The 24,790-nt window shown below is 45.0% G+C and overlaps 1 protein-coding gene across 8 annotated transcripts in view; it reads right to left on the bottom strand.

The window, feature by feature from the left end:
• LOC120948436 (cGMP-specific 3',5'-cyclic phosphodiesterase) overlaps positions 1-24,790 on the bottom strand; it is a 60,404-nt gene that overhangs the window by 11,990 nt on the left and 23,624 nt on the right. For 7 of the 8 annotated variants that reach the window (XM_040364744.2, XM_040364747.2, XM_049607881.1 and 4 more), the window contains 8 exons: positions 20,702-21,740; positions 7,358-7,610; positions 6,630-6,875; positions 6,295-6,560; positions 6,051-6,092; positions 3,540-3,641; positions 2,759-3,109; positions 2,416-2,659 (listed from right to left, as the gene is read on the bottom strand). In XM_040364744.2, coding sequence (XP_040220678.2) covers positions 2,416-2,659; positions 2,759-3,109; positions 3,540-3,641; positions 6,051-6,092; positions 6,295-6,560; positions 6,630-6,875; positions 7,358-7,610; positions 20,702-21,298 — 2,101 coding nt within the window. In that variant the 5' untranslated portion in view covers positions 21,299-21,740. The remainder of the gene's footprint in view (positions 1-2,415; positions 2,660-2,758; positions 3,110-3,539; positions 3,642-6,050; positions 6,093-6,294; positions 6,561-6,629; positions 6,876-7,357; positions 7,611-20,701; positions 21,741-24,790) is intronic. The other variant, XM_049607883.1, reaches the window with a different exon arrangement.

Raw genomic sequence — 24,790 nt, 5'->3', positions numbered from 1 at the left:
GTGTTTTTGTTTTTGTTTTTGTGATGGTTGTTTTTGTTTCACTGTAAATTATTTTATTTGAGCGAGATTGTCCAAGATCCAGGTTTTCTAAAAAGTTGTTTTCCTCGTTGCTGGGAACAAGAGCGATGATGTTTTATACAATTGAAGAGATCCTACTTTTTAACAAAAAACTTTTTTATATGTTTAATGTTTAATTAAATTAGGTTTCAAAACAAACCGTGAAGAAGTATACCAAAAATAGTAAACCGTTTATTTTATTCGGTGTATTACTGTTCTTCTTTTATTATGGAACCTTTTCTATCAGAGCACCAGTTTTTTTTTTTTCTAAATCTGCCTTGCAAGGAAACGGTTCCAAAATGTTCCCGTACTTCTTGTGGATTTAGTTTTATCGTTTAATAAATAATAATTATTCCTTTATGACTGTTACTTGCTACTAGTGCAGTCTAATAATAATAATTATTATAATAATCTCTCTTATTTTGTCTCTCTTTCTTTCTATCTTTTTGTCTTTGAAGAGAGGCTTAATGAAGTTTAAATGATACAACAATAATAAAGATATAATAAAAATAGAAAACAAAGACACTTTCAACGCACAACGCTAAGCTATTCAGCATTTGATCCCTCACGCCCGAGGATATTAGGAAGATAAAACAATATATCATATCCACTGGAGCGGGCACTCGAAAAAATATATATTTATATGCGACGTGACAGTTGCTAAGCATCTGTTTGCCGGCAGTGCCGGCCCCGCAAGCGTGCCTGCATTTGGAAGCACTTGTTTTCACTTCTTTTTATGTTTCCTCTGTGTTGCCCAACGCCCCAACGCACTCTAGCCGAAGTTCAAATTCCTGAGCCGGATCACACAAAGCCGTACAAAACACGTACGACATATACACACACACACACACATTCGCAGGCGGAAATTCAAACTCACTCCCCTGCCCATCGTAAAGCATTGCTTCTTGAAACCACGCCGGGAATGAGCGATGCAAAAGCAAAACGAATCGACCCCACATCGGTGGGTGGTGGCTTGTACACGTCCTCCAAGCGATTCCCATAAAAAGCATGAGTGCAGGGTGTGAGATAGGAGCTCATGAAAAATTCAGCACCGCCTAGTTGCTTGATGAATGTGTGATCGTGATTAAATTCCCTTCATACCATTCCGTGCGTGGTTCGCGCGTGAAAGATATTCTTCCGTCACTTGGAAGATTTGCCATCGGCTCCCGCAGCAATCCTTTAGCATGGATCGGGTGGAAACACTCCGGCAATACGCTTGGCCAGCCCGGTATGGAAGCAACGATCAAAAGCACGAACGGTCGGTACGACCGATATCAAACGAGCCACTGGTAACCATATTCCAGCGCCGTGCTTGATAGCCGAACGGGGCCATACATCGAAAGGGAAACTAGCTCTAGCAAAACGAAAAAGGGAAACTAGAAGTCCTTTGCGATGGCGTTTTCCATTGGTTGTTCCATTAATTATGCCAACTAGTGCGAGAGCAACGGCGAAGTACGGTAAGAGAACGGCCACGTAAATCGATGCGAACAGCATCACTGATGATCTCGCGGAGATTGAACAGTAGAAGCATTGTAAGGACACGGCGGCAAACGAGGATATGTGCTTTTCCAATTAGCGTTGAATGTGAGCGCTAAAAATCCATTAACCCCTGAGAGCTCAAAGAGCATTGATACTAGGCCGGGACTCCATCAACCATACAATCCTGTTGCTACTGCTTGCAGGAAGTGCAAGGAAACAGGCACATACACTCGGCTTGGTTCGAGCCAACCCGGCAAGCTGAGCTATCAATCGACCCGCGTTCTGAGAAATCCGTTCATTTTCATTTAACGAACATTTAGTATTCCTTGTACACCCGACTCCCTCAGGTTGGTGGGAAGTGTGACGGTACTAAGACGGGGCCGAAACTTATCTGAATAAAAGGTCAATGCTTCATTCTCCCCCAGACCGATAACGATGACGCATCAAACGGTCGTTTGTAAGCTGAGCAGTGTGAGCCTGCCTTAAATGACCACTGACCGAAACAAACCATCTCGATTACGAGCGTCCATTCCCGTTCTATGCTTTCCGTGGTTGGCCCCTTCACAATTCCAACGCACCTGTGGCGCCCAAAAAGCGCCCGTTACAATCGCATAAAATATTAATTTACATCATTATACGCTGCGGTGCCCAGAAGGGAACCGGGTGGTATGGTGTGGTTCGTAAATAAATCGGATTTCCTGTCCGCTTCGGGTCCTCCTCCGTGGCTCACTAATTTCTGCTCCTTGACCTCGTCTTGGAAAGTCGGAATTTGGGAACCAGCAATCCAATTAGTCGTGCCAGGGAAGACAAAAACGGCCAGGGTCCGTCGAAGCATTGCGATTGCGTGGTGCTGGTGCTGGATTACGAAATCTTACTTACCGATGAACTTAAAACTATACAGCTTGTACTCCTCGGCCGATTGGATGGTATCGTTGACCAGCTTCAGCGTCTGATCCTGACTAGCGGTTGCATGGTACGACAAACACTCGAGGGCGACCTTCTGCTTGGCCATCAGCTTGCAGGCACTCTCGTACATCTGCGTATTGTGGATGCCGAGCCCGCAGAAGATGGCGAACGCCTCGAAGATGGAGATATCACAGTTGGTAAATTGTAGATCATTTTGCTGTTGGTTTGTAGAGGAGAGGTTGGATTAGTTAGGGCCAAGATTAAGCTAGCCAGTGTCTATCGATGATTGTGTTTTTTTTGGCTCTGCCGGATGTACCTTATTAATTAGTTGAGCGACACCGATGACCGTCTTCTGACCGTTGATGATCGGCATGCACAGTATCGATTTAACACTGTGCGTCTCGTCGAAGCTGTCGGTCGTAGCGACCGTACCGTCCGCTGCCGGGGCCTGCTGTACAACCGTTTGCCGCTGGCAGATCGACTTATCCTTTAGCCACTCGAGCACGTCGCTAATGTTGAGCGTTTCGCCCGTCGCAGCCACATACTCCGCTATCTGGGCCAGCATGGAGCTGTTCAGGTCGCTCACGGACGGTCGCAGTATATTGGCCGATGATTGATGACTGCTGCCCAGCTCGAATATCATCGTGAACCGGGTCGAGATCGTGTTCTGGCGAGTACATTGAAGGAAAATAACAATCAACAACAACAACAAAACACGGTGAATCACGGTGAGAATCCGTTCAATCCCATCGTGCAGGGGATGTTGAAATTCATCATCTTTCTTCCATCTGCTTGAACGTTTCCATTTCATTTTCTTTTTCCTTGCCTGGTTGTTATTTTTTACAGCCGTTTGGAATTTTCGGTGCTTTTACTTTATTTCTGCTTTTTTCTCATTTTTATTTCAAACGAAGGCTCGCTGCCACTCGCTTGGTTTGATTGAGCCTTGATTGCAGCAGTGGAAAACACCCCCGATTTCGGACATCAATCGGGGTGAGCAAATAAATTTTAAATGGAAACGTTCTAGAGAAGCGAAACACAGTTGAAAGCGCAATGATGGAAATTGCGACGAGTATGGGAAGAAGGTCAAATGAACAAACCTGCTGCTGGAGCACATCCTCCACGTCCACGTTGTGGCTGGTGCGGCGCGAAACGGTTTGATGAGTTCTCTCCGGCCGTTCCAATATCCGCTCGAGATGGTTCTAGGGGTGGCATGAGGCAAGGGTTTCGTCCGTCATTTCGTTCGTTTCCATCAGCATTGCACGGACGAACGGACGGACGGACGGACGGGATGCAGAGCGCGGAAACGATGCGGATGAGGAAAGAAAGTGGAAAACGATAAAAATGAGTGAATTTCAATGAAACAGATTGCAATCACGATTATGATTACAGCACTGACAAACAGGCTTTTCTAGGTTTGTGTTCAAAGCGGTAGAAGAAAAATATGTGCCTAATTTGGTGCGCCTGGTATGCCATTGTGAATGGATGCGGTAATCTACAAATGACCAGGCTGCTCCATTGCTGAAGAGCATTATTGTATGAAATAAAAATAATTCCTAGAAATGCTTTTTGAGTCAATATTGAGTCTAAATTTGAACAGCAATAATTGAGTGAAAAAAGAGACACGAAAAGCAAAAGTACATTTACACATTAATCCAAACGAACACTGCGCATTGGCTTTATCGTACGGTAATTGAAAGTAAAATAATAATCATTTCCCATTCGGCGCTCTTAATTACGATTCGATTTCATTTGAGCCTGCATATTATTCTTGTTCAATGACTGCGTGCACTGCAGAATAATTGAACACGGCAGGATGTGCTTCGTGTTCGTTTCACTGTTTTCTTTTTTATCATTATTAACACAAACCAGCCCGCTACCGCACCGCTCTCTTCTCCGTTTTATCAATATCGAAAATAGCAGGTCACAAAATGAACGAAGCAGAAGGTAGGCAAGCGTTACCGCGGCATGGCATGGTGCATGCTTATCAATTTCCCTAAAATGAGATTTCATATCCTGCAGGCATGACGCAAGCAGAGCGCTTTATTCAATCACACCCTCTAACCACACGCAAGGCTCAGGTGTGCTGGGAAATGGCAGATGATGTGGATGTGATTTGATTTATTCGGCGATAAGATAAGCGCTTGAATCAATGCGCTTAAGCATTCTAATTAGCTTGCCTTAGGTTGTTATCATACGGGGTGCCGCTCTGTTGCAGGATGAAGTTTGAAATACAAAGTAAAGCAACACATGTTAACTATACCTTCCTAGCGATCCATTTACATTTTTAATAAAGTTTTCGATGTTCCCATACCTTTCTGCAGTAACTGCTATTCCCTTATGATACCCATCCTGATGCCTTCGTTACTTATGAAGGTCACATACCTCCGAAAACGCTAAGCTTGCTGGCCAAGCACAATATCTAACGACTTCTGAAAACCAGTTTCATTTCGTAGAAGGAAAGAAAAAGAGGAAATAATGTTTCACGAGACACTGGCGCGTTGCGTGCTGGCTCACTGCTCATACTTTATTCTACCGATGTGACGCTCTCATGCTATACTTCTCATTCTCAGTTTCGAGACCTATATCCACCCCCATTGCGTGACAATGTCCCTGGGGTTGCTCTGGGGGGCTAATGTGCTACTCGAACACTAACCCATTCGAGAAGTTGCTGTCAGCACAATCAATATAAATAATTCTCTGCTCTTGATGGGGTAAGAGAAGTCTTAAAGAAGTCTAGTTTATATCGCTTGCTTTCTGTTCCACAGCGCGCCCACATTTTGCCGTTCTTTCTAGACTTCGTGGGACGCTCCTCGATAAACCGTCGGCAGATAGCGAGTTTCATGCCTGCTGACCACCATGATGAAATCGAAAGTGTGAGCAAAGCATTTCCTACGTGTTCGTGCTCGCGAGGCAAAATGCGTGTTATCGTGCGCGTTATCATGAATCTTGCCGTGTTCATCGTACCCGAAAAACAACACGGAAAACTCTAATTAACAAAAGAGCCTTCACCCCGAATGACGTCCCTGTGAGTTTTTTTTTTTGCATTCGTACCTTAATATTGATTCTTTTGCACGTCAGCAAAGCGCAAATACTCCCCCCCTCAATAAACAACATTGCAATGCGTGCGTACGTGACTACCGGTGTGTGTTTTATCGTGCCCGATTACCGCCAAGTGTGGCAATGGAATACTGTTTGGGATGACCAACATCGTCTACATCGTGCTTACGCGTGCGTTTTTGTAGAAGCGTCACATTTGTGCTGCCAAACATTGGATCAGTTGCGCTGTGTTGCGTATGCTGCTAGTTGCGTGTACTACTAGCACGGCCTGCTTTGGCGCGCATAGCCAAGCGCGAGGAGTGTAGTGCGTTTTTTCTGACAGCTGTCAAAATAATTGATCACTTTGAAAGCTCTGTAATGGTGGAGTTTCCCTTTTTTTGTTTGGATCGATTGCTTTTGGCACGTGGTTTGTCAGACGGGCACGCACCAGGTAACGTATTTACACACGCAAATCGATACAGTGAACGCACCGTCCCTCGGTGACATACTAGTGGCACACACACACACACTCTAAAAAGCGAATGCTTTTCTATTTTGGCAAACGCGATTACCTTCAACGTGTTTCGATTGCAGTCGTCATCTAAACATGCACACTTGGGTTTGGGGCGTAGAAATCGTAGAATTTGTGTGATTTTGTGGGGAGGGTACAAAGGTGGAAAAGGAAAGCCCAAACATACGCGTACGGTGAAGCGAATGGCGAGCAAAATTCAGACCAGATTAGGTACCATGCATTGCTATTACCGGGTCGTCTAGCAGTTCGCCGCTTGGAAGCTCCCTGAATGACGCAACACTTACCGCTTCGCCGCAGTCGAGATCGAGCAGAAACACGGCACACCTTTCGCACTTGAGCAGTTCGCGGGCCTCGGTCATAATCTTCGTCACCAAGCACTCCAGGTTGTTCTGCTCCGAGAAGATGCTGCGGGCCAGATTGAGCAATATCTGATTGCGCCGGTACTCCTGGACGGACATTTCAAACAGCTGTGCATTCTGGATGCCAATGCCACAGAACGTAAGATAGCGACGGAATATCTCCACGTCCCGTTCGGTAAACTCGGGCGATCCTGTTAAAATAAACGACGTCTGAATAGCACATCCGACTCACAAACCAAGTGTGGCCAAGTGTGGCTTACCGTTGGTTTTGTTAATGATCTGCGCCACCCCAATCACCTGCCCCTCATAGTTGCAGATCGGCATGGACAGGATGATGTTCGTTTTGTAGCCGGTCTTTTGGTCGATTTCGCTGTTGAAGCGCGGATCCTTGTACGCTTCCTTGATGTTGATGGTTTCGTTCGTTTGTGCGACGGTACCGGCAATGCCAACGCCGAACGGAATGATGATTTCGTCCTGCTTGGCGCGCCGGACGGCTTCGTCTAGTGCTGTAAGATGGAAGCAAAGGTGGATGAAATGAAGTGGAATCTCTGCTCTTCAAGCTTATCGGAAACATAGGCACTGTGCATTTGGTAGATGGAATTGACCCATCCTATAGCGCGTTTGATGTACATGAAAATACTATTTACTTCGCTAGGTTGATCGAGAAAGGATCGCTCTAAATTTAAGCAAACAAGATAGCGAACAAACTTTCTTTTTCGTATCTTATTTGCTTTCATGTTTGATTGTTGCCGATGAATCATTGTTAAAATATGTGTTTAAAAATGTTGCAGCAAATAGCACCTCTTTGAAACATGCTCCACTGCAACTTTTCAGCGTTTGAAATTCGACACCTTGTAAAGCTTTCCTCAACTCTCGGGAGATTGATGTCGCTGCCGTCAACACACCGTCTGATTGATCAGCGCCCCCGAGCTGAGTGGGGGACGAAAGGTGCTGTCGCTCTAATGGTGTGCCATCAATTAGTACTTACGAGTGTTTTGCGTTACGTCGAACAGCTTGGCGACCAGATACTTCCCCGAGGGCGGTCCGTTCACCAGGAACAGCGAACCACGGTCGGCATGCGTCAGGAGGCCCACGTTGACCAGTATCTTGTGACACAGCACGTCGATGTCGAGCTCGTTGGCCACGTCCCGTATCAGCTCCATGAACAGTTCGCCCTCGTCCAGGTCGGCCAGATGGCTGCGGTTGGAGATGGAGCTCCGGGAGGTCGGCGAACGGCATTTCTGTGAAAGCGAAAGCGAAACACAACCATCAACGACACGCCGTGGCATAGCGAGACATTACGTCAGCCCGCAGTATCCCCGCCCAGCTCGCCGGCCCGGGCGACCCACAACCCCAGCTGAGCACAGCAAATCGATGCATTGGCAAAGTGAGTTCCATCAAGGGATGAACGGTGGTGGACGCGTGGATGGCGAAGCGAATGAAGAAGCCACCATTAGTATTCATCGTTGGCTGCATTTTAAATGACGCTCGCCTGTCAGCCCGTCAGCGCGCACCAGCGTCAGTGTAAATCGGTTAAAGTTCCCCGGCCTCGACAGCCAAGTTCACTGTCCGTCCCACCACCCATGACGGGGGAATGGCTGCAGGTGGTTGGTAGGGTGGCGTTCAACAGATTACACTTTCACACCTTGCCCAAGCACCGAACCGTTAACAATGCGGTCGGAATGTGGTGTGTTGTGCCCCTTTTTTCCTTTCTTTGCTTTGCTTCAGTACATTTTTATAAGCTCCCATTCCTGTTTCGAACCTCTCATCGCCATCCGGAAGTAGAGAAGGAAGAGGGTAGGGGAAACTGTGGGCAAACCATACCAAACCGATGGTAACAAAACGATGACGTCTGGCAATGTTTGCATTTTGCCGTGCTTCCCCTTACCGGGCCAGAAACGGTAATCGACCGAAGCCGAGACGGAGTTTGTGCGCGTGGTGCAAGGAAAGGACTGAATGTTGTTCATGAATAAAACAAATCGTTCCCTTGGCGGCTAAGAAGAGTGCCCACCCTGCACCCCTTTAATGCCTGTGCCAACGCAAGCTCTGGTGTTCGTTTATTAATTTGGTACCTCAGTTCGGGCTGCGGTCCGGCACACCGGCACTCGGTATAATCGCTTGCCTAACCTTCAAAACCGAACACACTCAACCGGTGCTGGAATGGTTCAACTCGTTAGTAGCGTTCGAGTGGATTGCGGCCCGGGACTTATTGGCGTAAGTGGTGAGCATGTAATTCTATTCTCATGCTCAGTTACCTTCTCCGGGTTGGCGGGATTTGGGATGATTGATGTTGGTACGCACAGTTTCCATGTACTTCAACGTTGAATCTATTGCAGAGGAATTTAGTGTTTGTAAACATGAGAATCGTTCACTGTTATGTAGGAAAATTAGTTTGAATATGTTTGTAGCAAGCAAATTCAATTCCAAGGATGGAAGAATTTGGAACGAGTATGTCGTTGTATACTCTTGTGCGTAAAACTTTGTCTGAAAGCAATGTATTCATACGAATAACATGTTGTGATGTTTAGTTTAGCTTAGTTTAGTGTTTATTATTCGATAGACTATAAAATCCTCTTGAGTCAAATTTTGTTTACAATATACTTTAGATAACGAACAGAACATTTATATATTGTTATGGTTGGACTCATTTCAAACACATTAACGTGAAGTCAGTTCTATTATCGTCTTTCCAGGCTCTTGAAACACATAGGATCACGAAGTTCGCGCGTTATGTTAATGAACAAACCAAGTAGCCGATTGCCACTAGCGCCACTACTTAGTCTATCTGTTCCTCGAAGGAGAGTTTAGCATCCAAGAGGACTCCTAGATCCTTGACACAGTACACTCTTTTTAGGTTCTGAGCATCTAGCGTATAATTAAACAACGCTGGAGCTCTTGACCGGCTGAGTAAGATTGTGGCGCATTTATCGATGCAGACGCTTAGTGCGTTACGCTTGCACCAGGAGACAAACTCAGGTGGCTTGTAGTCGAAAATGGTCCTCTGGTTCACAGATTTGATGATAGATTTTTGTATCATCTGCATAGAGTAGGCAACTATTATTCGGGAGTACCGTGCACAAGTCAATTATGTATAGCAGAAACAACAGAGGCCCTAGGTTGCTGTCCTGGGGTACGCCGGAAGAAGCGCCGATAGACCTAAATAGGTAGGGGTCCAATCTAACTACATATGATCGACCACATAAATAGGATTTCATCCAATTTACCATAGGCCGTGATAATCCAAATCTTTCAAGTTTTAGCGTTAGCGTACACCCCGAGGCTAAGTTACAGTTTCCTGTGTACTGTCTGAGTAATATCGACTCTGCGCAGGCAAGTGACTGGGCAGCATATGTGCTGCTCCTAACAGCATCGAGCCAATGGAACTTATAGATGGAACTTATATACTTACTGACGTATTCTTTAATCGTTTAAAATTCCTGTTCCTTTCAAGAACTAGCTGTTTGTGATACATTAGGACGCTCGCGTGAATGAAGTGTTATGGTATACAACGAATTGACCTTTTGGAGTAGATCTATGGGAGGACTTTCGGATTGTTTGTGATGCTTAGACCTTACTCTTTCGAAAGTTAGCATTGAAGAGGAATGTTATTAACATTCCTCGAACCGAAGACGGCCTTCGTCCTTGTGCATTGCAGGTAGGTCCTTGTGCCATGCAGGCCCATATCGCTACTTAACGCTGACTGTGGCCCAGTATCGCCACGACCTTTTTTATTGACTATCGACGATCATCGACAAAAGCCATAGAATCGGTTAGGTTATATTAGTCGTCACTCATCCATCTTCATTGTCTGAAGTGTTATGGTTCTTGATTTTTTTTTATGTCTCGTAGAACGATCTTTATGCAGTGTTGAATTACAACTATATATAAATAATCTGTTCAACCAGTAGTCACATAGTCGCCAATTCACACGACTAAACAAAACGCTCGTCATGGGTTCAGATCCCGTATGGATCGAGGGTGTCCTATCATAGTCAGCCAAGCAAAGGACTTAGGTAAGCCTAGACCGATAATGGTTGTTGTGCCAAAGAAAAAGGAAAATAATTAATCTTTGGGGCATTTTACAAGAGTCGAATATTCCGAGACTCTCATATGCATGCTGCTTTAAACATTCCAAAATTGAAAGAACTGATTTGTTTATTAAAACGAATAAAGTTAGAACACATACAATGAAAATAATATTGCGCCCTCTTTTTTATTTTGAAAATTCTTTCCAAATTGCCCTGCAATTATGTGCTTGTCCAATGAGAAGAATATTTATGACTGCTAGTAGCACACCGAACATCCCCATTTATGGATTAAAAGCAGACTCTTCTCAAACAACGCTACAATTAACACAGCCGTTAGAATGCAATCTCAAACACATTCACACAAACAGACACACACATACACGTCACAGCGTTCCAAAAAGCAACAAAGCACTGGTGTCCCAAGTGGATAAAAACTACTTCCCGCGCAGGCTATTATCAGCACACGCCTAACGATCTGCAAATGGGACACCGGGGGGGAAAAGGCATGGTGGAGCAGTGCAAATGTTTACCAAACTGGAAGTTGTCCAATAATTAGCGCTAAACGCTCCAACTCATTAACATTTCCACACCGGAAACACTCCGGGAGGGCTTTCTCCATTTTCCGCATCGCATTCAGCTGGCCACGGCTCGTGAGATGAGTTGTTGTCACACCACACCTTCCCATGGTCACGTTGGCAAAGCGGACACACATGCACAACCGCCTAGTCACAAATACACACGTGTACGTAGTTTCACCAACTCACGCCCTACAGCTGCCGGCGCTGGTCCGCTAGTTGCTGGGCTAGAATTACAAATTGTCTCCGGCGTTCGCCATTTCACTTTCTCGCACACTTCCTGTTACATCCGCGCGCGGTAAATCTAGGTCAGTAGGAAGTGGTTGAGCAAACACAAGGGGCCAAAACGCGCCGGCTCAAATGAAATGACACCGACTGGTACGGCACATTCGTGTCGGCACCCCTTTAGCAATGGAGGGGAACACACGCTTGGGCTTGGCTCTGTTCCCTGCTCGAACGCCACACGAAGACAATTACCCTCCGCCCTTCGTAGGGTGGGGACGGCGCCAAACAGGAGCAAAACAAAGCCACCATCCTTGATCGCCGCCACCTTTGCCTGATTATCATCAACAGCAGCGGTGGCGTGCTGCAGAAACGAAAGAGTGAAACAAGCTTCACGTCCTTGACGGCGGCGGTGGTGATATCTTACAAGCAGTAAGGTTTTTTTGTCTGCCTTTATCCAACATCTCTCCATGTCCATGTCCACTGGTAGCCATTGTTTTGAGTGTCCATGCTTTACTATCCTTTGCCCACAGCACAGTGTAAGCACACTGGCACAAGTGTCATCTATCACACTGCATATAAACACACACAAACAGACAACACTCAAACTCACAGCGGTCAAGGGGCTCTCCTAGCTGTGGAATGAGAATGTCAGAATGTCGCCAGCTTCTGTAACGACCCCACCACCCTCTGCACAGTTGGTTGCCAGGAACGATGTAGAGAAAATATACATGAATTTCTGTGTGTGTGTGCGAATGGGTTTGTATTAGTGGCTAGATTCTTTATCTATGCTTTCATTCTTTTCTATCAGCCAATTTTGGGCGCCTCCATCAAGCACCAATACCAGTAACCCAAAGCCGTACGTTCGGACGATACGCTTCCGAAACGGTAGGGTGAGGAGTAGATAAGAAGCGCTGCCTAGGATCGGAATGGATGACAGTTGGCAGGAAGGTCTTGTGTTATTGCCGTTTGGTACATTCTGTTGTGTTATGTCCCTGCGAGAAATGGAATATTTACCACGACGGATAGAGCAAAGCAGAGTAACAATGCAACGTTCGTGGTGGGATAAATACCAGACACACTGTCTAACCTTCCACCGTAAATCAGGAACGTGATTGGGCTACCAGGGCCATTGGATGGTATGCAAGGATTCAACACTTATTTCTGCTTGCGTCTGCTTACATCGGAAATGCATGTTTATTGTTGGGTGTGCTCACATTAAAGTCATTCCACACGCGTGTTTAGCTAGCTGATAACAATGAAGATAATGTTCAAATGTTTCTTCAAGTAAAATATTATTTTCTTTTCCGTTTTTTGCACGAGTTGGCTACAATGCATTCCATCAGATGCAGTAAAGCTTTGTTATTCACATCATTTTTTTATCATGTGTCCATTAACCTTTCTATACATTTTGTTCAATTGTAGACCTATTTGAAATGCTGTATATAATTTTATTTACTCATTTGCTAAATTATTGAAAACTTGTAGGCAATTTACATTACATGAAATAATTATCAATCTCTTGGCTGCTGTTCAAATTCATGAGTCACGCTGCAATTAGAATAAGAATTTATCAAACTCAATATTCATTCTGCCGTATCTAAACCTGTTATTCGGTACAGTACACAGCAAGGTAGGCGAATGAAAAGCCTGCTGGATTGCTTCATAATTGGCAGATTATTAGTATCTGCGCGGTGCAATCCCATTAACGAGCTCCCATCAACGCAACGCGAGCGAATGTGTTCGGCGAACATTTCTGTACGTAAATTGTGTAAACATATTTGCTGCCTGAACCTGATAACACAAAAATGTTCGCGCATAAAACGGTAAAGCGGTGCTTCACAACATCGGGCCCCCCGGTTATCGGCCCAATGCCGGGGCCGCCAATTGTCCGGGAATCCACTGCCGGATGCTGGAGCGCACCAATTCACCAAATGACTTCAACTGAAATAATTTAATTTAATTTATGGCTTAACTTTTCTCGCATTCGTGCGTTTACCGTCAGCCGGAACGGAACGGAGTTCGGGGAAAGTTTCGTACTGCCCCGGCAGTACCGCACGGCATACACGGCATCGATTAAAACTCGCGCAACACTCTCTCGTGGCCGGTTGCCATCGTTGGATCCGTTGTTGGCGATCGAAAGTTTCACCAAAACAGAACGGAGAAGCTTGATGGGGAAGAGTTTGTGTGGTAGCTGTTCTTTACCTCGCTGCCCGAGGAAGAAGCAAGTTTTCATTGCGCAACGTGTCGCGTTGCCCACCAGCAGCAAGCGTTCGCTTCATGTCGGTCCTGCAAGTTTGCACAGCAAGGTGCTGTTTCCATGGAGCGATTAATCAGCGTGAAGTGGCTTAGGACGATGCTCCTTTCAAATTTACAATGGCTAATGGCCGAACAGTTTATTCACTTTAAGTTTGAACTACGAAATGTGTGATGAGTGTAGGGGGGCACCGTATCAGTTGTGGAATTGTGTTGGGTTTGGGTAAAAGGGCAAAAATGTTCATTGATAACTTTGTTTTTCTTCGGTCAATAGAATGTATATCGCTCTGTTACGATCCAAAAGAAATTATTTACTTTCCAAAGTGGAACCACAAAGTCAAAGTTCTCTTTTGGTTCCAACAGAAAATAACGTTTATGTTGAGTTGGATATGAAAATAAATACTTAAAATCCACACCAGCAGGGTAGATTCATTAGTACAAAGCCTGTTCTCTGTAACCGGTCCTAAATAGATAAAAAGTACCAGCTAAATCACACAAAAAGATAAAAATTATGGCAGCAGATGAAAGAGCTTTCCGTAATACCAAAAGCAGAACTGCAGGCAAGGTAGAGCCAATTGTCAGATGAAAAATCTAATAGAAAAACTTACTTTTCCCCGTACTGCAAACATACTTGCTTGCTACTAGGTCGTGCTTAAGCCACCCATGCCAAACCGGCGGTAACGAGCGAAATTGACTTTCCTCTAGGTTTTCCCATTTTCTGTCGGCTACATTCTTTTATTTCCTCTACCTCACCACCCTTAATGGCCGTACGTTTGCATTGGATGGATTTATTTTCAACATGTATACTTTCTGCTCTTATTATGCTACTGCTCTTATACTTTTGCTCTCCACCACGGCAGTAGCTTCTCGGTGTGGCTTTGATTTACGGCCCCGCAGCGCGTTCCAGTTGATGCTTCGCGGTACCGAAAAGCGCACTGCCCGAAAGCAATCAACGCTACCTTCACGTTGTGTCCGTTTTGAATCGCCACCGAGAGCCATTTTGTACACTTTTAATTCATTTTTAGTATCGGGCTTTTGTCTCTCTTTCTCTCTCTCTTTCTCTCTCTCTTTCTCTCTACTGCTGCTGCTTTCACGATACTACAGAGGGAAGCACATTGGTAAGATTTATATCGTTTCTGTGTTTCTGTTGCGTCCTATTTTGAATGTGGCGCAACCATGGCAAACCAGAGCGAACCATCGGCGTGTAAATAGTGGACCGTAAAAATAGATGCCCGGTGCTTTTACCGTCAATCCATCATCGCCTTGCGCATGTCTTGTCGCTTCTTTAATATAGTGCTGAAGGAGGACACTATTATCCTTCCTCTATTTCTCACTGGAGACTTGCACGTTTTTTTTATTGAGTGTGCAATAAACAGACAATCAAATTACCAACCGCTATTGTGTGCTACTCTCTTTGCACAAACTACGACAGCCGGAGGCGCATAGCTGCAGTATATGGGAATTAAGCTCCAAAAAAACAGGTTAGCAAAGCACAGACAATAATCCTATAAATCAACAACCTATCGGAGATCCTGACCACCAGTGGGTCGCTGGCAACGCGCCCGTTTGGTTGAGGCTCATAAATCTCATTTAAAACTTTACCTCCAATAAATTAAATCACCCGTTTTGCTCGGTTGCAGTCGCTCAAAAGCTCCCGGTTAAGCGTAAGAAGCCAAAAGACAAACAGAGCCTACAGCAGGCGCTAGTCCCAACAATTCCTCCCGTCAGTCTGTCTCTACACTCCCAGAGCAGTTTTACTGGGGGGCTGGGATGGATAATTAAGCTGGGACTACACGCCGTACCCACGGACCATGACCAAGCAAGCAATTAAAAGAAGTACCACGGAAAAGGAAATGTTTTTAACACGAGGGTCTTCTGAACGAAGGGAAAGCTTGGAAAAAAAAGGATTGGAACGAAAGCACACGGTTAAACACGATACTTGCGCCATTGCAGCAACGCACCAGAAAGCAATCTGAGCAATGTGCTGTCCAATATCCTACCCGTAACGTTTAGTTTATGCTGTTTTATGTGTGCTCTAGCTATTTAAAACACACACACACTGGAATTGTTAAGTAACTGTGTCACACACATACATACACACAAACACGCGTTGACATTTACATCCCACTGGCAATCATACAGGGCAATGCATTTTATGGCAAAAACTGTGATAGAAGGTGTGCCTGCCATCGTAAACACCTCGTCCGGTGACCGGAAGTGAGATTTGTTTAACTCAATCATACATCGTCCCGTCCCGTCCGGTGAACACCGGCAACTAGGTTATGGTTATTACCTGTTCCATGTCATTCCACCGATGTCGTCTACCTGGCTCGAGCAAGGTACACTCTCGTAGGCGGTCTTGTGAGCTGCTGCAACACTACCATATGGGAACGGCTGTCTGGCAGATATCACAACTGACAAACCGATGCAACGGATAAGCCACCGGGACCTCAAGGGTATGACATTTCAGTCGATGAATTTTGTCGACCCACAGCTCTGCATGCAAGCAATACAGTAGTCTTTTCTGGCCCTGGTTATGCACGGTAACGGTAGTCAACTGTGTGTGGTTTGAACTGTTACGCAGAACCGCACCCTGACATGGGCCTGGCATAATAGCAGCCGGTGAGGTGGGTAAAACCGCGGAAAGAATAACACAACTGTTTCTCAACCAAGCACACACAAACACACAAAATACACAAACATTGACGTAGGCCGTAAGCGGAAAATCCGTGCCGATTGAACAGGTGATGAAGGTATGCTTTTGTTTCCCAGCACATCCTTTGTTCCGCCCCATGCATAGTGCACCGGGCGTGATACAGTGAGTGCGCAACCATCGAGGAACGGACGCTTTCCCACAAGCCTTTTGTGCTATCCTTTTCCACAAAATTAAAGGTAGGGATTTATTGGATTTCAATCAGTGTTATTGTGTCGAGTAGTTTGTTTTTTTTCGTAATTTAAATGTTCTTTTTAAATCCGTATTGGTAAAGCGTCCCGGAAGTTTTTTAATTGATAATTTTAAATTCGTTGATAGCGACGTAACGACGTTTTTGTTGTTGTAAAGTTTAGCATCAATCTTGGTTTATCCTGGTTTATCATTCTTTTTCTTTGGTGTGACTAGCTACACGGCCAATACTCAGTTCTTACTACGAGAGAACAGTATGGATGGGACCTGGATCCATTTGGTCTCGTCAAAGCCGGAGAGTTTACCGAATTGACTACCGTTCCTTTATCCTGTTTTAGTCGATTTGGTAGAACTTCAACTTATGAATTTTATCAAACGTTACCAATTTGCTGCAAATATTTATGCAGACTTCAATTATTGGTATACCTGATAAACATGTATTTTTCTTGCTAATGAATGTTTTCTGTGTAAATTTCCAGCTAGTTTGAGAAGTATCATCTTAATTACGTCCGAGAGGAATGCGACTAACGTCTGTCAGAGGAAAATATCGGTAGAAGAAGGCGCAAACCCTTTCTGATCTTCCAGGCTAGTGCACCGAATATGTTAGTCAGATCCATTGGTACTCTGGAACGACCTAGCTATATCCCAATGTATGGGTCAAGCCGGTCTCGTAGTACAGTCGTCAACTCGTACGACTTAACAGCATGTCCGTCATGGGTTCAATCCCCAAAGCGTGCAAACAGACGACGTCCACGGGCCTGTCCACGCTCGAATGCAGAGCCGATGGCATACGATTCTATCTTCACCATTAACATGAGAGAGACAGAGCTTATACCACCCGAAAGGTGTGCATGCTTCACTCATCAGGATCTAAAGGCAAGGACAAGGCAAAAGAGACACAGAAAAAAATCCTCACGGCTACACATGTCCTCTAGACGCGTTGTCTATGCGTCTCGCTCGGTATAACAGCGGCATATGGCAGGTAAGCAGTACAAATGCTGCTACCTGATACGCACACATGTTTATCGAACACTACTATTCGGTTCGACTCGGTAAACTTCACGAGGATGTCGGAACAAAAGGGCGCAGACTTTTTCATGATTTTGTATGACTTCGGCTGTTTTGGACTACGCGTGTAGGCGCTCGCAAATAGACCGCACCGCCATACGTAGGACTGACTATCCTGCTATGGGGGGGAATCAATTAGTCACTGAAAGCCAAGCCCACAAGTGGGTACAGGCAGGCCTTGACCGACATCGGTTGTTGAGCCAAAGAAGAAGAAGATGGGTCAAGCTCTCAAAGGACAGGACTAACTGTCTTGATATGAGTGTACTGAATAGAAAAGAATAATCTAATAACCACAAATGGATTAAGTGCGCCTTCACCGACTATGGTTGATGCGCCAAAAAGAAGAAGATTATCCAAGCTTTGATGGACTTTGAAGAGTTTTTCCTTGTATCTATCCATCAGATAGCACCGATGGCAAACACAAACAAATAAAAACTTTTAATGCAATTAGCATTATACATCATGTTTTACTCATTAAAAATATGTTCCTGTGAAAGTCTGAACAAATGTGCCTAATCATTCCCAATATCGCTAAGGCTTTTTGGTTTTTTCCTGCAGTTTTACTTGGAAAATTTCATGATTGATGCTTGCTTCCACTGTTTCATCGAAGAAGTTTCTATTAATTGTCCAAGCTGCACTTCGTAGTTATCAGTTTGGAAGTGATAATTAACATGGATAAAAAAGGAACACTTTAATAGATATACAATATTTATAACTGTTGTGGACAGACCGCTGCCTCATCCTGAGGGCTCACTGTTGACAGCAGGGCTGTCATCCTGTGACGTCCTCAGTGAGGATCGCGGCGCGAGCAGGACCAGTCGTCCTCTCCCCGCATTGCGTGTGTGTGTGTGTGCGTTTCTATACATATCCATATTTATTATATAACGATACCAAAGAGTTGTAAATACATATTCTGTTTGTGCCGTACACACCGTCTCATGTTTAATTTGTGCGGACACAACAGTGGCGACGAGGATGGGATCCTCCTCGCGTAGGGGGGGATCCTACAAAGGACCGACGCAGCACGGAGGTCACCATCGCGGTTCCACCATCGCGCAACCGCCATCGCGCAGGATGGGCACGCTCGGGGCTTGCGCGAAGCCCTGAAGGGATCCTCACTCCGCTGCAGCACCATACCGGACAAGGCGAGGGGACATTCCGCTTTGGATCGTCGTCACACGGCATCACCGCCGCCCGCTGCAGCGTTATCGGGGACACACTGGTGCAGCATTGGCGTCGCGGCACCACAGCCGCCCTTCTGCACCAGCATCATCGCGGAGCCCGATAAGGCACAGTGCTGAGGCATTTCGGCTGCCCCCTGTGGACCTTCATCGCCGGCGCTCCAGCTGCACAGGTGCATCTCGACCGCGACACCACTGTCGCCCCTGTGCAGCACCATCAATGTGTCCCGAGTGCACAGTCGTCGTGCGCGGCATCACGGTCGCCCGCTGTGCACTCGCATCGTCATCATCATCACCATCATCCTGCGCGCCCTGCACAGCAGTTCACCGGCAGCGACATCACGGTCGCCCCTGTGCAGCGGTTCCGGCTGAGCGGTCCAAGCGCGCGCGGCACCACGGCCGCCCCCTGCTCAGCCGCACATCGACGCCCCAACGGCAGCAGCATCCGGAGAGCTGCCTCATCAGGATCATCGGCGTCCGGTGCAACGGCCTACAACAACAGCATCATGCTGCAGTTGCACCAACAACAACAACAACAATAACACCACAGCGGCTGCAACGGAACGAGCGAGCGCAGCACATCGGCTGCCCCCTGTTGCAGCCCGCAACGCTCATCCCGTCGAGCGTTAGACACGGAGGCCGGTCAACACTCTCCCCTCCCCCCGTTTTACACAGCGCCACTTGAGCCGTACGCTTGCCACTCCGGTTTTAAGTACATTAAAACTGCTGCGTTGGCTTAAGCCGTACCGGCTTAATTAAAACGGGGAGATGTTGTGGACAGACCGCTGCCTCATCCTGAGGGCTCACTGTTGACAGCAGGGCTGTCATCCTGTGACGTCCTCAGTGAGGATCGCGGCGCGAGCAGGACCAGTCGTCCTCTCCCCGCATTGCGTGTGTGTGTGTGCGTTTCTATACATATCCATATTTATTATATAACGATACCAAAGAGTTGTAAATACATATTCTGTTTGTGCCGTACACACCGTCTCATGTTTAATTTGTGCGGACACAACAATAACAATTCAATACAACGAAGAATGGCTCATGTTTTGTAACGTACGCTGCTTAAACGTGAACAGTTGTACTGCAAGCAACTCTAAAACATTGTAAAAATTTCAGTGTTCTGCTTCATTTTCTAGACAATGATATGGATAAGGCCTGTTCAAACAAACTACTTTTTTCCTCACGACGCTCAAACTCTAATCTCTGAATTACTCCCTTCAAACCCAGCGTGTGTTTTGAAGAACCAAGTTTTTCATAAATTTCACTCAGCGTGAAATGTGTGTCCATCTTTACCATCATCGTTAAATGAACGATTTTCAAACTACATTCCACAAAAATCAAATAGCTCACCCAATTTAATTCAAAGTGCAATGACGTCAATGGTACGCCAGTTACTGTACCATTTTCAAATCAACTCTTCCCGTTACATTATCATGCAAAAACAAAACAAAAAACAATCTCAAATTACCCGTTCCATTACCGGACCATTTCACCGGACAAATAAACGCCAACGGACAAAACATTATTGTTTACCGCTGACGCTGATGGTAGCGTAGCACTCTCACCGTCATTACCGGACAATCTTAAGCGGAAGCGGTAGTTTTCGTAATTTGTCCACGGCGGCCCCTAGCTAGGTTTCTGCGCCAGTGCGCCCGTGCGGTACGGCCAATTAGACGATTAAACTTTACGAGTTCCATTCCCATCCAGCGTACCACACCGTAATAATGGCCATAATTAACCCGCCGTTCCTTGCCGGTGCCGTGTCCTAATGAAGCGAACACTGTCAACAAGTAGCACCTGGGGTCGCACCCTGGGTGACATTGAGCATGACAAAATGCATTCAATTAATCTGCATAATGATAGCTGGCGCTGGCCCCGGAAGGACCATAAATTATCATTAGTTCCATCCGTGCAGCTCGTGGAAGCTGGACGCACCCGAAGGTTCGCCCGATGTTCGATTCTGTATGCAAGGATATGCTGATGGTGATGATTTTGAATCCTTTTTTTAACTTCTCCATGATGCCTAGAATCGTGGTGTAAGCGAGAATGAAATGTTTTAAAGTTCCCGAATAATTCCCACCAGAAATATAGCCGTACCTTTACCGGCGACGATGCTAGCCATTGCTGGAACAGGTCCGAGGTAACCGACGCGCGGTGCGGCGATTTTGGTGACTTGGACGTGTCTCCGGCGGTAATTGACTGCAGCTTGGCAACGACGTCGTTCGGTGCCCGCTCACGGAACCAACGTTCAATGGCGGCCGAATGCTCCTCAAAAAACGCACCGACCTCGTCCAGTTCCTCGAGCGAGCAGAGCGAGTCGGCCGGCGCTGACCGGTGGGACGGCGACAGATGATGGTGGGTGGGCGATTGGGACTGGGACATGCTGGACCGGGACGTATTTGGCGACAGCAGATTGCCATCGTCCGTCGAGGGACGGGAATTGCTGCGCATTAGGGTGCAATTAGCACTCTCGCCATTTTCGGCCGGACTCGATGGACACGGCGAGCCCAGCTTCGGAACGGTACAGCAACCAGTGCCATTGTCGTTGCGGTCGCCATTATTGTTGAGCGGCTGTTCAGCTGGGTCGGACGAATCTACCGCGGAGGACGGGACGGACGTCGATTGAACACCATGACCATCAATATTGTTGTTGCCGTTCTTCTGCGGCCAATCGCGTGTCTCTGTCGATTCCATGGCTCTATAGCAAGCGTACTCGGCGTTGTCTTCCTGAGGTTACCGCTGGAGCGGTACGGGAGTGAAATGTGCTGCTTTACTGCTTGCCTAAATACCAGGCCGGACGGTTACTATTACATCCGCCAGTGCGGATGCCAGAACCTCTCCATGTACCATATCGCACGCACACACTCTAAATCGTCGTTTAATTGTTCACATTACACGTGTGACACTTTCACCTTAAGCTACTATTACACCACGCACAAAAACGCACACCGTTAACTTGAGCATCGACAAAAATGTTAACCATCTACGGCTCCGTTTTCACACTGAGAGCGAACACGGACACACGACGAGGACGTCGAACGATGGGCGCAATCAAATAGTATTTTAGCGCCAATTAAGATGTCGAGGAAAATCCCCGCTAGCGAAGCGGTGATGATTATGGCGCCTAATGTTGATCCTGTGAACGAGACAAAACACAAAGAAGACACGATAAGAAAGCAAATCCTGATTGAAAGCGCTAGTTAGCATACACAAACACACACCCAATCACACATACACTTGCGCACAAGGGACATTGCCTCAGCCAAAGTTCATAGTATTAGGGAAAATATATAAAGAAAGCAGTCGGTGGAAACATGTTGACCGAGGTGCGGCAACACGAGCTAAGCTTAGTTCAAGCGGGGTGAGGTAATCTGCATGTTGAGCAGCGGTAGGATCGTTAGGGATAGAAGTATTAAGAAGGTAAGCATTACGGTCATAGTTATAAGTAAAGCCGTAAATAGATTTTATTATTGTTAGATACAGTAATACCGTTCTGCTTCAAATAACGGACAGCTTCAAACTCCGGACATTCGGGATGTTTTTCACTTATTTCTTCATATTTTATCTCAAGCCATGACGATTTTAAATTTTTAGATGATTGCCATGATGTCTTAGAATCAATTAAAAATGTATGTGACTCCTAGTAGGCCCTAATGCCATGGTAAATAAATATGTTCTATTGGTCAGTTCACCACCGGAGGCATTCTTAGCAGTTTTGCGAAAAAACAGACGCCAGTGTAATTTTGTCTATAATTCCTAATAATCGCATTCACGAGCATAGAAGTACATCGGCATTCATTTTAGAATAACAACAGTGTTTTAACATATTGTGCTATGAATTTCATAGCACACGTATTTAATACGTATTTAATATTTTCAAAAACACGTATTTAAACTGTGTTTTTAGACTGTGATATTAACAAGAACAAAGATTCAGTAATATTAATAAATCAACGATATGTGATATGACAATGTGGCCTTAATGGCCGTACAGGGACGATCGTCGATTCGCACAACAGTACTGCAGTTCAATTCATTTACGAGTGCAAGAGAAAACTCGCACTCAATTTCCGTTGTCAATAAGATCGTCGTTCGAGGGGGCCAACGACCCACAGAATTAGGTTCTTGAAATAAGTTAAAATAAAATAAAAATGTAATGTGTTTGTAAAACTCAAGATAATTGACGAAATTTCTTGGCTGTCCGGAATATGAATCAAAACGTCCGTAATATGAAACATGAAGTCGAAACTGTCCGGAATATGAATCAAAATATCGTTGCAGTTTCATGATATTTTGCAATGTGTCGAGTAAAATTATTAAAATGTTTTTATTTTTCCTCAAATTGAGATGGTTTGCTGTAGTTAAGTGATGTAAGCAGAACTATAGCTGATTAAATTTGAATTAGTATGAAAATATTAAATGCCAAAAATGCATGAAATGTCCGTAATTCGAAGCAATACGATACCATGGCAACTAGCGCGACTAATACTATAAACATTGTACATGTACTAATTATATTTATTACCAGCTCTGAAAATGATTTAACCCTCGCTATAAAATGAATTAACTTGCTTCTTGAATTGTTGAATTTAAATGATAATATCATTCAGTCCTAATGTTGTCGTTTCAAGGAAAAAGTTTAAATAAATAATCTGAAAATAAACTTGATGCACGATAATTTAATAAACTTTTTTCTTGTTTTATTTTTCTCTTATTGTGCAATAATCGTCATCGATTTAAGCCATTCTTCTATTTGCCGTAACGTGTTATGCGTACATGCTGACCTAAATAGGCGTTTGAGACTTATTCAGTACCACACAACCGTATGATCAATCCTTGCTACACGGGAATGGTCCATTGTTGGCTTGAACCCATGAAGGGCATGTTATTGAACCTAAGCCATTATTGGGTCTGTATATTAGTGACATGATTGATTTACCCATAGCAGGAAGATTAGTCCTGCATACCAGGGGCAGGCTACAAATAAGGAACTTAATTCCACCATGTTAGGATACACCCTAGGCTCATAATATTTGTCGATCATACTTGATAAAAATAAATAAAAAAATATGTTGTTTGTGTTTACAAAAAAAGTAATGTGGAGCTTCTTCAAACAGGATAATATTTACATGATTTATCAAATAACATTAAAATAATATCTTTTCCAAGTTTTTTGGCTGAACTTAGAACACAACTACCAAAGCAGATTTGAGCTAAAAATAGCAATGTTATTGAGCCTGGTTCCACGGTAGTTAAATTGTTCTAGTACAATAAATCTTAAAAATATAACATAAACATTCATCACCATATGAAGTATAAGTGCTATGTGGTCCGCCAACACGATTTTGTTACCAATGCGCCCTGATGCTAGAAAAAGTTCTTCACCTCAGAAACATTCGGGCTGATTTTGGTTTAAAAGTAGACAGTCCTTAGTCAAATCGACTTTATTCTTCGTATCGAACGATTCTCTAGAGCTAATGTTTTCAAATTTTCAACATTGGCATCTGCATACAAGCATGTTAGATTCACCTAAAGGTCTGCCTGGATCGTTTATTCCAATGATCTCAATTTTATTTTCATCTACAAATAAGTTTAACAGCTTTTCAAACAACTTTTTAAAATCGGCACGAATTCTTGATTACGAAAACGTTCTATTAATGTAAGTAGATAAGCATTCTGGTTGTATTACATAAGAAAAAACAAGAAAATATCGTTAGATTCATACACTTCATAAGCGTTTCACTTGCCTGCAGCATCAAACTTCCTAACTATAGTATACGCAAATAAAGCAAAGTAGCCAAGACTTCTGGAAACTGAACGCGTCTTTAAGCCATCAATCTCGGCTTGACTTTGGTCACCGTTTCACGCTACAGAAATGCTCCAAGCCGCAGGTCTTGGCTCCTGACGCAGCGGACGCCACTATCTGCTATCAAGTGATTTCTCGTTCGAGAGGAAAAATAGCTCGCTTGTAAGCTACTTGGACGGCAGTTACCGACCGATCGAAGAAAGATTGTGCTCATTAAAGCTTAAAAACTCCATCTTCACGAGCATCTTCCAGCGCCGGAATGGATCGAGTTGACCGGGCGAACGTTTCAAAAGAGCAGGAAAACCCCGTACACGGTGATGCTGATTTTGCTTCGGTCGCTCGGTTGTTTGCACTCGTCTTTAGAAAAGCTGGAAAACTAA

Source organism: Anopheles coluzzii, chromosome 2 (genome assembly GCF_943734685.1).
Source record: "Anopheles coluzzii chromosome 2, AcolN3, whole genome shotgun sequence".
In the NCBI taxonomy this organism is placed as follows: domain Eukaryota; kingdom Metazoa; phylum Arthropoda; class Insecta; order Diptera; family Culicidae; genus Anopheles; species Anopheles coluzzii.
Note: the sequence above shows the minus strand (reverse complement) of the source record. Positions and strands in the feature narration are given on the sequence as shown.